Here is a 14,885-nt window from a genome sequence, read left to right on the forward strand (position 1 = left end):
TTCTCAAGGATTTTCAATCCTATCAAATTTGATGGCCACTCATTCTAAATGCCCACTTATTCAAACTGAATGCCAACTCAGACACTCTTACTTCAAGAAGTCTGAGAATTTCAAGGTTTCAGCTTGAAGTAATAAATTCACCTGACTTCTCAGGCACTGGACAAGATCACTGCTGTTTTGTCGTTCACTCTCTTCAAGTCCCAGCTCAAAGGTGACACTCTTCCTCATCTGTGCCCTCAGGAAACCTTGTGTTTGTTGTTTGAGAGTTCCAGGAAAATGGCCCTCACCTCCAAGAAAAAAAGACTTAAGAGGGTTAAAAGGTTCTAGATGGTGAAAGGAACAAGGAACAGAAAGGATTTGCAGAATAACGAAAGGACAAAGGGCCATAAAATGGTGTACAGCCACAGTAATCAGAAGTCAGCAGAAAGAAGGCTATGAATAACATGTATTGGAAACATGGACAAAACACCTATTACTCTTGACATGCCAGAGAATCGAACTGCAAATCAAAAGGAAAAAAAAAACAGTATTTATGAGAACCACTGGCCACAAGAAAAGTAGGATTACTTTAGTTCTTTCATGTATGGCTGAAGATACAAAATTAAAATCAATGGTTGTTTTTAATTGAAAAACTGTGCCAAAGGAGAGATTTCTAAAAGGAATTATCATCCATGTGCATTTGCAAGGATGGATGATGAAGGTGGATGTAGAAAATAGATAATGTTTTTATGACCTGATGGACTACAAAAGGAAAGGAATTTGCTCATGTGAGATCAGTTTAGGGCACATCTAGTGAAGAATATTGTTTATAACATCTGATCACAAAATACTGATATAGCTGTAACTCCCAGCAGACTTGCCAATGTTTTGCAACCATTAGACATTAGTATCTGATGATTATGAAGCTTTATTTCATGCTAATGATGAACAACATGATTTTTTAGGATTTTAATAAACTTTTGTGTGTGAAATATTTAAGATGTACCATGTACTGTAATTGTAATTTAAATTTCTACTTCACTTTTTGTCTGTATATATAAAAGTTTACTATGGTAATTTATTGGTTTTTATTATCATTATTAACTATTTTGATATTTGTTTTATATTTTGTGGCCTTAAGCTACATTGAATTTATAAAAATAAAAGTGCAACAAAGAAATTGGTCCAGTAATCCCTAATCCAGTCATGAAGAAAATGTTTCATTTAGAGATCAATTGAGCTTCTACTGATTTATCAAATCAGTAGAAGCTCAATTGGATTATAGCTTGAATTTCAGTCCCTCAAAAGTTGTATCCATGTAATAGTCAATGCCATAATTTTGACCTTAAAAAATCGTCTAAAAACTTCGACTTTTACATGAATATATACAGTATTTATATATATTTTACCAATATTTACAAAAAATTAAATAAATAATATCTGCCAAATCGTATGCTTGCTGAGCATGCAAAAATTTTTAAGTTTCTGTCACCCATTTGACTATTGCCCAGTTGTGTACCCATCATAGAATGCCAGATTAAAGAAGTTCAACCTGTAGTAAAAAATATTATTAAAAAATCCTATGCCTTTTACAGGCCATATATTTCTTTTATTCTACTGTTAGTTATATTAATATATATTTATTAATAATTCAAAACTCAGATTTAGATGAATAAAACAAACACTCTCAGAAAAACAGATATTTAGACTTATAATAATGCATTATAAGTATTTCAGATTAGAAATTGATTATTCTCATAATTTGTACTATTTTTATCCAGCAAATATTAGAATTACGTCAATAGAGATTATATAATTTAAAGTATTTTTGTTACATAATTTTATTTCAAAAATAAAAATATGATAAACTACATTACATGTTATTGATAGAGAATTAAATTATAAATTAAATTAGTCTTTTCTTTTTTAATTTTGATTTCACAAACTACAAATGTATCTAGAACAAGTTAGGAACAAATTTTTTTTAAAAAACAACTTGATTAATTGAATCTTTTCTGCCTAAAAAATCATTATTGTTCTTTAAATTATTGGTACACCAATTATAACAAGCTATGAAAATAATTTTAATTTGATTAATTTTTTAAGTTTGAATTGCTGACTTAGCTAAGAAGAATCAAATACATAAATGAAAGATTGTAAGGAACCAAAATGCCAAGGACTACAAGTCTCATTATTGTGGAAGTTTGCCATAAGAGAAGCTGTCATAGGAATTTGTTTAGTTAGACATTGCCATGGTGCCCATTTAAATTTTACATGTATTAAATAAAGTATTCCTTCTTGTTTTACTTATTTGTATTTTGAAAATTTTTCAAATGTTTTACTTGAATTCTTATTATGCATTTTGAATACAATTGAAATTGTAATTTTAGAGTTTATGCACAATGGATCTTTCAGGTCAAGGTGCATTTAGTGTACTGGCCCTTATGTATATAAAATACAAATATAGCCTGAGAGTAATCTGTTATAATTAAAACAACAGCTTTCAATCTGCCTATGTATTTTCACTAATAAGTTAAGGATTTTGTTAAGGAAAACTGTAGTTTAAGATATAAATTTCAATATTAAAATGTAAAATATTTATTTCAAAAATATAACTTTCAAATTCTATAAAGTGAATTTCATAATTAGTTGTATACATTGACAGATAAACATCCTACAAAATCTGATTCATTACTGTAAAGCTACACCAATGGGCTATATTGGCACCTATTGCCTCCCTCTAGGGACAAATCATTAAGTAATTCAAAATCATCATCACTGAAATATAGCCCAATATTTTAAGGTAGTTGGTGTAGAACATTGACAGTTCCAACCAATATGACAAAATACTTATTTCGATAGATCAATTAAAATTACTAACCATAAAACTAAAATTGTTTTTTTCTTAAGTCTTCAATTGCAAAAATAAAATTGTACAAGTTTTCATATGTAAGTAATCATTTTATTTAGTCTATTTTGAAAAGTTCATAATTCAAAATCCATTTAAATATTCTATTGAAATATGTTTGTTTTAATTAAAGATTAGTTTTTATTTTCAGATACAAATGTATATGTTTAGTAATTTGTTTTTAAATTATTTATCAGTGTATTAAATGAGATATTTTAAATAATCAGGTATGACCTTGAACATTTTTCCCCACAAAAGACAGACGAAAGGATTTGAAGAAAAGTTTTGATAGTGTCCTAGTTAGATAAAGCATTCCTACAGCTTTAACCTGATCTAAATTTTCTTATACGTGATTAATAATCTTCTGTCAAAATATCCCCAGGATTATTGAAATATAAATTAAGAAGGAATAGTTTAATAACTAAAATTGTTCCATCTCTCTTCAAATAGCTCATTATTTTAATAAAAATGTTAATTTAGAATTTGCATTATTTTTATATTCTCTAAATGAAGAAAATTAATTTTTGCACAATTTATAACTAAAATAGTGACCATTATTTTAAATTATCATACCTGGATATCTAATACTTTGTAGAATTTTTAAATGAATTATCTGCTTTTAATAATGGATTGTTAAACTTTGGAATTTGAAAAATAACTCTTCGAACTTTATGCCATGAGTGTACATGTAAACATTTTACGCATATTAAACTTTCTATAACATTAATTACCTATCTTAATTATATAAATACATATCTCATTTTATATCAATAAAAATGTAATGATTGAAGTAGTTACTTAAACAAATTAATATAGACAAAATTTAAAATGTTTAATATTAAGTTTATTTTTAAAAAAACTATATTTATAGCAGTTTCGACCTTTAAAATAGTTTAAAACTTAATACATATTCACATACACAATAAATGTGGGCTGGGAGAGTAGGCCTATGCCCCAATTACAAAATATTTTTCCACCCATAATTGTAGAAAAGCAGCTGGAATAATAGCATAATGTTTTTTTTAAAATATTAAAAAACATTTTTAAACATTAAGTTTTATAAATCATCATCCTTTTATAAAAAAAATTAATTACTAATTGATGAAATTGTTACCTGGTGCTTTGTAGGATTCTATATACGTGTAGTTTGTTTGTAACTTATCTTTGCAACTGTTTTCTGAAATATGAAATAATTCAAATGAGAAATTATAAATACAAATATTTATTATGTAACAGAATCAAAATTAAAGTATGTTAACAAAGTAGTTTACAAATTATTATTAAAACGTTTACTTGTTTAACAAGTTCAAGTATTTTTATAAGCGGTGTATTTATAATTACTTCATATCTATAATCAAACTATGCTGTACAGGAATAGTGAGAAAAAATTTCATTGAAATTACAAGATGAAAATGCCTAACAAGCTTTAAAAATATTTGTACAATGGATATGAGAAGTTAGAAAGTCTAAAAGATTCATATTAAAATTATTTTTATATAAAAAATACTTAAATAACAAAGTAAATAAAAGATGCATATAAAGTACAGTATAATGTTGGATAATAAAAGTAGAGGCATAAAACAAACAGTAACAGTGCATAAAGCTAAATCAATATTGTAGAAGTATAATAAAGAATTTAAAGTATTGTTGCCAAATATCAAATTATTTCATTATAATTAAGCTAATATAACCAAGTAATTTTATATATATACAGTTAATCATCATTAAATATTGCTGAAATTCACCTTATTATCAAGTTATAAATAATCTAACTTATAAAAATAAGGCAATTTGTTTTATTTTTATTCTATATTTGACATCATGAAAAGCATATTTATATACTAACTATATTATACGTATAATTAAAATGAAAAATTCTTCCTAACTAAAACAAACATGATTGCCAAAGTAACTCATGTTCAGAGAATTACAAAATCTTCAAATTATTATTTTAATATTAATAAAATGACATTTAATTTTTAACTTAAGAGATTTGTATCAACATTATCAATATCCTGTTTTTATAAGCCATATATTCTTAAATGTAATTTGAATTTAAAAAGAAAAAAAAATACTACCTTATGATATTACTATATCTTATTAGAAGCTGTTTATATATTAAATTTAATGTTAATGTTAAGCATAAGAAAATCTATGAAGTAACCAGAAAACTGTTTTTTCACTGTTTAAAAAAGAATGATTTCTAAATTATTAATTACTTGCTTATTTCACTTAAAATGAAAGACTGTACTACAAATAGTTTTAATTATGATAGTTTTTAACAATTTTAAACAAAATACACTTTAATATTTCACAATTAGAGTTCCAATAGTATTTTAGAAATATTTTTGATATATATAAAACATTGTTTAGAATGTTTTACTTTCTTCTAATTAATTTATACTAAGTTTGCATAATAAGATATTTTTTATATCGTTATAGATGTTTATATAAATCTTATAGGAAACATTTCTCTCCTATGCAAATATTTGCTTTAAATTCCATCTAAAAAGCTTAAAAGCAATCATCTTTATAGTCAAAGTGCTAATTTTGTAATTATATATCATCCATTAAACCTTTTGACCTATTACAAGTTTTGTTAAAATATTAAGTTAATTTTATTATATTAGTTTCATTTAAATTTTCTAAAACAAGTTCTATCTTTTTGAAATATTAATGAGAGAAATGTGTATTAATGTTTTAGTCAATAAAAAATTCCTGAAAAATTGTATTGTTTTAACAGTTTTAAGTCCATTCAGTTACATAGCAAGAAAAGGGCAGAGAGGACAATACTTGGGCACAGGGACAAATATATTTTATGTCTCCAAATAGTAAATGAAAAAAGTAAATCACAAAGTTATTAATGAAAAGTTAAATTTTGAAAATGTTAAACTACTGTTTTATTCATTATCAGTACATATTAAAATGTAATTACATACAGTAGATATATTTCTTAGGCACCACAAATCCACACTACAGTTTAGCTTGTAATATTTGTCATCATTTATTATTTGATATGAAGTTCTTCATTTAAATTATCAATGTAGTTTTATACAAATTTTGGAAGATAAAATTAGCTCCAAAAGCAAGGAACTGTTTTATAATTAAAAAATTAAATATTGAGTATGTTGAATAATGTTTTTCTTGATTTTTGGTGTGACGCATAACTCTGCTTACAGTTTTCTTCATTTATATATATTCAATGCTTACTGAGCAGATTTATATACAGACACGTAGATAGTTACATGGCCCATGGGTCCTGGGCTTCTCCAGAATGAAATAATTATAAGAACCTATTTGAATTTAATTGTGCAGCAAAGGTTAAAATCATACTTTTCTTTCAAAAATAGATGACAATACCAATTGAACCAGAAAACCAATTGATCTTGATAAAGTTATCACAACATTTATGAAGCAGCCCAGAAAGATAAAATTATAAATAATCTGTAACTATATTTTGTATTTTTTTGCATATTTTATATTCATTATTTTTTAAACACAAGTAAAACCAATAGCTAGAGATAAATATAAGTGTTTTTCATTCAAGGAAAAGTTACTATTTTCCACAAAATACAGCTCCCCAAAATGTTTCTGGCCTCATATCTGTAGTGATTATATACTTTTGTTTTTGTATAATATTCACAACTTACCACTTTCAAAGTACAATAAGCATTTATAGAATTTTTATAAAAATTAAAATCTCTCCATTGAAAACAATTAAGAGAATTAAGTGTTAAGAACAAGACAGAATTAAATGTTTCAAAGAATGAAAACATTCTTTGAAACACTTAATTCTGTCTTTTACATGATAGAAATGCTTCCATAAAATTTGCAACAAACATACAATAAACTAATTAATATAATGGGATGTGTTTAAACAAAATATTTCAACTGTAGTTAATAAATGAGAGGATGGACAATTGTAACTTACTTATCAACAAAATTTAATAAATTTATATTACTATATTTATTCTAACCAACAGCAAACTCTAAATTGCAGTTGTGCTCTTTATTAGAATAAATACAGCATTAACACAGTTCTTAAATACCAGAATATCTTTAGTTTTAACACCAAATGCAATACAAAAACTATTTCATATTGAAAAAAATAAGTAGTAATGCAATCATGCAAATAAATTTCCAAACTTTGAATTAAATTTTTCTGGAAGGCTTCACTCACGAGATAAATTTGGAATGAAAAACGGTTGCTACACATGTCATAAAAAAACAATCAAATATTAAAATTTGAATGTGAATTTACATTTAAGGCTACTGCAAAGAATTTTTTAAAATAAAGCAAATTTCTAGAAAAGCAAATATGAATACTTTTGCTTAAAATTAAAATCTAAAATGGAGATTTTTTTTGAAAAACATTAGATCAGATCAATTTGGGTAAAAATAAAATTGAATTATCCCAACTATGTTAAATCAATCATTATAAAAAAAAAGTGAATAAAAACAGAATTGGATGTATTTTATGTTTGTGTGCCTTTGGCATGTAAACAACACTGATCTCTGTTCTCTCTGTGCAATTATCAATTAAATGATTGAAATCTTACATATACACAGACTTTAACCATCAAAACAGTATTGTCACAGCTTTGCCAGACTGTTGGTTTAGTTAATAAAATAAAGTTTTAAATGCTTATGATTTTATGAATTTTATTTCCTTTCTAATTTATCTATAATCACAAAAATTTTGTTCTGAAGATATTTATCTGCAAGTGTCTAAAAACTTTTAAGATGAAACCTAAAATATTTTTATATTTTTAAAATCTGTGTATTACCTATCATAACTAATTATTTAAATTTATACAGTCACACTTTCATCATTTATGTAATGAATTTGAACATACTTATTTACCAAAATTCATCAATTATATGTTTACATATTTATTAAAATACCTAAAATTTTAAATACTACAAATAATATTATTCTAAAAAGATGTAGAATTACTTTTAAAAATATTTTAAATTGAACATTATTGAATTTGGTTACATAAAATAGATGAATGTCATTAAACTTTGTAAACCATCTAAATATAGATATATATACTTCTACTAAACTTGAAGGATGAGATTAGCAAATAGCTAAGAATCAATAATTCTGTAAAAATGTTCTTCAATATTACATCATCAAGTGATTCAACTCCAATGGGATTTCCACACTTGTCTGAAGACAGTTATCATACAAAAAAAAACATTGTCTGATTACGTTTATTTCACCTTAAAAACAATCGTTTCCTTACTTTATAAAACTAGAAACTGATTCTATATTAATTAAAATGAATAAGAATTTAAGTTATTATTTGAGAGTAATCTTTAATCAGAAATAGTCTCAGAAAAGAAATTATAATGAATAATTTAAGATTTTTAATAAATCTATGGAGATTTAAATTTCTATCTTTAGATTTGCTGATTAACTAATTATAATATAACTATAGATTAATACAAGCTTAGCGAATTATAGGAATATGTAGCTACTGCTCTCTATCTATTTTTTATCTCATCATAAAATCTAAACCTGCCTTCTTGATACTTTTCTTTCAAAATTATTTTTAGATCATTGTAATTCAAATTTAACTACACATTTTTAACTATTCAAATAGAAACATTAGTTCATTGACAGAACAAGAGCCAATAAATTGTTTTAACGTATAAACTTACATATTAACTCAAGTATTGTGGCATGTAATTTTAAATGCTAAAACAATTTGTTGGCTCTTATTCTTTCAGTAAATTAACATTTCTATTTCAGCAGTAAAAGATGCTTGGAATTCACCATATTAATTATACAAAGATGAAGTACATCAGTCTGAATATGTTTGATGTACTCTGCCTTTGGAATTTGCCATTTAATCATTATGTTAATTTAAGCATATTAAAAGTATATACTTGTTAGAGATGGAGATAAACATTTTTAATAAATAAACTAACATTAATTCTTCCTTTATATATTACTGATAATTACAAAGCAGTATTTTTAGAGAAAGAAGAATTAACTTATGATCAAATAAGCATTCAGTACACAAGTCTTAATTATATTTTTGCCTTAAAATAGATAGATCTGTGGTTAAAATATTTAACTATAATTTCAAGTCACAGTTTTTATTATAATAAATGTGTTAATCTCCGAAAACTAAACTTCAAAGATTTTAGTCTTTTAAAAAATAGAAAAGCTTAAGTTTAGATGGATTTTGTTTAAAGCTGTACAAGAGGGAGATTTTGGAACAGTTCAAATCGACATTTATTTTGATCCAATTTATATTAGCAACAAGAAAAATGTTTTAGTAGGTCTGTTTTGCCAGGACAGTGCATGCTTTTATTTCTATTTGATATAATTCTTTGGCTTTTACAGGCACATACCAAAACTGAGATGTCAGAGTGAAAGCTATCTCTGAGAAAAACAAACAAACCTAAAATGTAACTTAACACTTATCTTGGTCTCAATCTAACAAGTAAGAACTGCTGCCAAAATAAGGGATGATGGGAAAATTTGATATCCTATAGCTAACATTGTTGTTAAAAATTATTTGATTACATAATAATGGAGAAACATTATTATATAGAAAAATAGTTGAGTTTATATTTATGATACTGCATAAAAATGCCTAATGAATGTTAATTACTAGATTTGAAATTTGTTTAAGAGATTTTAGAATATTTAGAAATCTTTAATACTTCTTTAACTATATAGTATAGATCTGGTACGTAAATAGATAATTTTTTTAATTATTAATTTAAAGAAAATTTACCATGCTTTAGTAATATTGAAGTATTTCTGTTTTTATTCTTTTTTCCTTATTTATAATAATAAATTAAAATAATTCACTATAATATTGGCTCTCCATTATATATATGCAAAATAAATTATAACAACAACTTGTAGTTGAAAAAATCAAACACTTCTGATTAAATAAACAACATCTTACTCTTAGAATTTAATTTTAAGTCTTTTTGGAGTCATTTTATGCTTAAAAATTAGCCATACATAAAAGAAAAAGCTAATTATTTAGGTTCATTTTTTATATAAATTGATTTGCAAGATTGCAAATGCATAAACATTATTTATCAATTAAAACTATGCAATTATATGTAACGATAGGTAGCTTACCAAGTAAGTCATTTCTCTCTACATAACATTGCATTTATATATAGAGCTAAATATTAAAAAAATTATTTACTTTACATGCTACATTTACACAGTTGAAATCTTGCAAACATTTTAATTTGTATTTAAGAAAAACTTTTGTATATTTAAAACTTTATAAATATTTTAGCTAATGTATGAATTTATTAGTGCGATTATTCTGTTTTTATACAAGAAATAAGTTTTAATTGTTAATAAATCATAACTCTTAATGTAATATAGGCTAATATGCAAAATTTTATTTCATTTTTATTGCTTTAAGGCTATAACAGAGAAAAAAAAGCCTTACAACATTCACATTCCTGGTATTATCAATAAAAATCAAGGATATTTATTTATAAAACTACTGTAGAAAATTAATCTATTCTTTCTTTTATTACTTTTACGTTTAAAAAGTTAAAATATGTAACAATCGGGTCGAAATCGATGTTTTTCTTCCGTATGGCTTCAGGCCTTGATTGACACTATTTAACAATAAACTCTAAAAAGTTCTATTTGCAAACGACAACTTGAGGTCGATTTAAATTTAGAAAGAGGAAATAAACTCTCGTTTCTTAAATCGGTAGCGGAAATACTATCTATAGAACTTAACTGGTTAAAATTAAATTTAATTTATGCTTCGACACTCGGTCAAGTAGCGAAAAAAAAGAGCGGGGGGAGTCTCGTAGAATCAGGAAAGCATTTTTTTTTTCTTTTTTTCCTCCCGCTCTATCTATCTATATCTTCTTTTAAGTGTTTAGATTATAAGGTGAATGCCGAGTAAATTTAACGCGTTTCGGAGGGAAAAAAATTTTTTTCCGATTTTTTTTTTTTCTAAGCCGGATAGCGCGGAAAAGTAGGTTAAAGCGTGCCACTACTTACCTGAGTGTCGTAGGGTGTAGCAGCGTGTTTGCGGCTTTCAACCCCTTATCGTATTACCCGCTGCGCTCGCTCATCCACTGGCGACTTGGCATCGATCGTACCCATCATGCAATCTTCTCGGAAGTGCAGTTGAATGCCGGGTAATTTCCGTGCCGTACTGTACATGTGATAGTGCGAAAAGCCACGTGAACAGCTGGTAGCCGGACTGACTCCGTAGCATTCTGCGACAGTCTAGATGGCGACGCATTGACTCTCTGCTGGGCCGTGGCTACTAGATACGGCATGTGCCTATGCAAATACGTGCCTATTCATGGTATATAAGGTTGATTAGCATCATTTTTTTCCGCCGAAGCCAGAGTTTAATTTCTAAAAAGGAGTTTAAAGTTTGAAAATTGTATTTGTGGAAACTATCAAGATATACAGGCAACTATTCATTTCGTATATTATATATATATATATATTCGTATATATATATTCTCGTGACTTTATAATATTACACAATTTTTTGTGTGCGTTTTAGCGANACAAAAAAATTTCATCATATAATTACATAAGTAAAAGTTAATCTAGCGAAGCCAGAGTTTAATTTCTAAAAAGGAGTTTAAAGTTTGAAAATTGTTTTTGTGGAAACTACCCAGATATACAGGCAACTATTCATTTCGTATATTATATATATATATATATTTTCGTGACTTTATAATATTACACAATTTTTGTGTGCGTTTTAGCGAGGGCTGTATTTACGTCGTTGAAATTCTTCACACAATTTTCCATTCCTTTTTTTTAATTCCTGCTTCTACAAAAATACAATCACGACGACTGATAATTTGGGACCTGGATGTACGGACGTTATGTCCATGAATATATCAAACGTAAGTTTTTTATTTATTTTTAATTCCAATTCTTCCGTCTTAATATATATTTTAAATTAATTTTTAAGTTTTAATTAATAATTCTAATCGTATCACGAGATTTCTGGGTCTAAAGACAAAGCCGTAACGTGGAAAAAAACCGATGAGAAATATTCACGTGACGTTGTCTTTTACGCCCTTCCCACCCCTTACTGCATAGTGCTTCCTCGTAATTACACTGTAAGGTCTTGTTGCCGGTACGAATCGAATTCTTGACTATAAATGTAGTTTTATTTATTAAAATTGTTTTCCTTTCTCGAATATTTCTCAGTTCTTCGACCGTATATATCGCTCGTTACTCATCAGTGGTATCGTTCGCTTACTCATCCGCAACAGTCGCAAAATGCTGACTGCGTCACACTGTCGGCTCTCTGCGTATTGTAAATGGAAACCTCGATTTTCCGGCTTTCCTTTTCGTTATTACAGGAATTTATCGTTTAAATTTTTACCTCCTTTTAAAAAGCTACTTCCATAATGGTCAATAAGAAGTAGAAAGTTATAAGCAACTTTTTATCTCGTCCATCTAAAACCGGACGAGTCTACGGAACACGTTTGTTTTTTTTTTTATTATTATAATAATATTTTTATTATTTTTTTAAAAAAGTTTGCTCTATATATTTCTAATACGGGAAATTATGCTTTAAATAAATCTAGATATATTTAATTACCTGCATTTATTATATTAATCTAATAAGGATATGTTTTTGTTTTTGGTCTGCTAAAGTGTAAACTTGTGAAAAAAAAAAACAAATTTTTGTCTTCCTACAGTGCAACAATATTAAATTCTCTTAAATGGTGTTGCATTCCAATATTTGTTAATTTAATTTTTATTTTCCACAGCTATTGATTTCTGTTATGTCTTCATACGAAACTATATATTTTTAGCCTTTTTTTAAAAATAGATGATATTTTTTTTAAACCAGAAATTAAAGATAAAAACGTATTGAAGCTCGAATACTGCAGTATACTTTGATATTTCCTAGTTGCTTCATACTTAATAGATTAATAGATTAAATCTTTAATTTCCTGTACTTCAGAAGTTTCTTGCCTGTCTATTTTATGCAACTTTTTTTGGTTTTTAAGAATAATCTCGAAATGATTAATTTCTACATCTTAATTTTCTTAAATTTATTTTTAATTTCTGCTAAATTTCTAATTTTTTTTTATTAGAAAATGAAACACTAATTTTTATTTAGTTTATTTTGAATGATTTTAAAATTTAAATATTTCTTGTTCTCCTCTTTTATTATTAATCTGGTTTTGGTTTAGAATGCTTTAAAAAATTTTTTCCTTTTTTAAATGTAAATTTTTATTTTTAAGTTGAACTATAAAACTTTTGCATGCTGTATATTAGTTTGTCAGAAAATTAGAGCTTCAAAGTGTGCTGTATTGTTTATAATTGTGTATAATACATTAAATATTTAGCACTATATCTTGTTCTGTGTAATTTTTACTTATAAACTTAAGCTGTGTAAAAGGAATAGTTTTTTAATTTGAGCTGTTGTATTTAAAATAGTTTAAAGATTGCTTCGTAATTTCTTTTTAACCGAAAAGAATCTTTAACACTTCCTAGTTTTTTACCAAAAATTCCTTTTAATAATTGAAATTTTTTTTATCCGAACTCTTTCCTAGTATTTCTAATTTTATACACTTGTCTAGTGAAAATTAAAAACATGAGCATAAATGTTCTGAACTCAATTCAAAATGGTCCTAGGTTCAAACATGTTCATGGAAAGTGTGTAAAGAACTAATTTAGAACATTACTTAATGTGACTTGTACAAATTTCTTAGTTTCTAAGAAGTGATCAATTTTGGCTTAGATCAGTGCAGTATTTTAATTTTGAAGAAATGCCAAAAGTGTAAATTTTTAACTTGGTTTTTTTTAAACCAAAATCATAGAAATTCTATAAGAATTGTTAATGAAAAATAAACAGACAAATGTATCACTTTTAAGATGTTGAACTGAACATTACTGTATCATTTAAAATTAGTTATAATTGCTAATATATTTAATTTCTTTTTAATATTTAGTATAATAGTATTAATATCTCTTGTTTTATCACACTTAAGAACAGGTCTAATAATTTTTGTAATCTTTATATTTTATAAATCATCCATCCAAATTTGATCTGTTTTTTTCTATGTCCTAAATTCATACTTAGCTTTAGATTTAAAAAATTTCTGTACTTATTATACAAGAAACTAGAAAAAATAAATTTGCTTAAGTTGACGACTAAGTTTTGCTTTCTGGATCTTTTAAAGAAAAGATTTTTTAGAAGGCAGCAGCATTTATCAACAATTTTATTGCTGTGTTTTGAGTTTTATTTTTATGGACTTTCAAATTATCTTGTATTGAAATGACAGTGACTCTCACTCTCAGGTAACGATTATTGATTTTTGTACCCCAACACCAATGTTGTTTTTATTATTCAGTCATGGTGATTAGTTGTCAAATTTATATTACATCTATTTGTTTTTTTAAAATATAGCATATGTTTAATTTTGGTTTTAAAATAATGAACTTGGGTATTTTAGTCATGTCGTACTAATCTTGTATAGCTTTTCAGTTATTACTAAGGTTGGTATGACATATCTGTAATTATCACTTTGTTTGGATTTGATTGGTATTGCAGTCATTTAAAATTTCAGGTTATGACTTTTTATTACTGAATAATTAATATTTACTTTAAAAAAATCAGGCTATTGGATTTTGAAATTTATCTGCCAGATTGTTTGGCTAATTTAATAAGCATTTAAACTAGGATTATTTATTGGACTATGTTAAGCTAACAGATTGACTAATATAACTAAATGAATGCAATATAGATAACTTAAATTCACACTAAAAAAGTGTAATTAGTAATTGTTCTATAACAATGGTTTTTTACCTTCATATGAAACTTAAGATACAACAGTTTAATTTAAATTGATGCAATTGTAGGTAACCTTCAGTTGGGCTAAAGAAATTAAGTTTATAAGATGTAGTTTTTTCTATCTGGTTTCTAGCATACTCTAAGAATCTAAAAATTCTGTATATTTCCTTAAAGATTATTAATATTGTTGTACATGTTATATA

At 25.9% G+C, this 14,885-nt stretch overlaps 1 protein-coding gene and 1 long non-coding RNA gene across 4 annotated transcripts in view; one reads left to right on the top strand and one right to left on the bottom strand.

The window, feature by feature from the left end:
* The window catches only part of LOC111629991, a 39,531-nt gene extending 28,424 nt beyond the window's left edge, over positions 1–11,107 (bottom strand). The window contains exons 1-2 of the long non-coding RNA XR_002757434.1: positions 10,899–11,107; positions 4,002–4,064 (exon numbers count right to left, since the gene is read on the bottom strand). This is a non-coding gene — a long non-coding RNA (uncharacterized LOC111629991). The remainder of the gene's footprint in view (positions 1–4,001; positions 4,065–10,898) is intronic.
* Positions 1–14,885, top strand: part of LOC111629973 (cytoplasmic polyadenylation element-binding protein 1-like) — a 72,641-nt gene that overhangs the window by 36,625 nt on the left and 21,131 nt on the right. The window contains exons 1-2 of one of the 3 annotated variants that reach the window (XM_023373964.1): positions 11,156–11,336; positions 11,627–11,770. The exons of 1 other annotated variant lie outside the window; for it this stretch is intronic. In XM_023373964.1, coding sequence (XP_023229732.1) covers positions 11,750–11,770 — 21 coding nt within the window. In that variant the 5' untranslated portion in view covers positions 11,156–11,336; positions 11,627–11,749. Of the gene's footprint in view, positions 1–11,155; positions 11,337–11,566; positions 11,771–14,885 lie in introns of those variants that run through there. One more of the 3 variants, XM_023373956.1, reaches the window with a different exon arrangement.

The sequence above is a fragment of the Centruroides sculpturatus genome, unplaced genomic scaffold (genome assembly GCF_000671375.1).
Source record: "Centruroides sculpturatus isolate CEXI.00-Female unplaced genomic scaffold, Cexi_2.0 scaffold68, whole genome shotgun sequence".
Taxonomy (NCBI): domain Eukaryota; kingdom Metazoa; phylum Arthropoda; class Arachnida; order Scorpiones; family Buthidae; genus Centruroides; species Centruroides sculpturatus.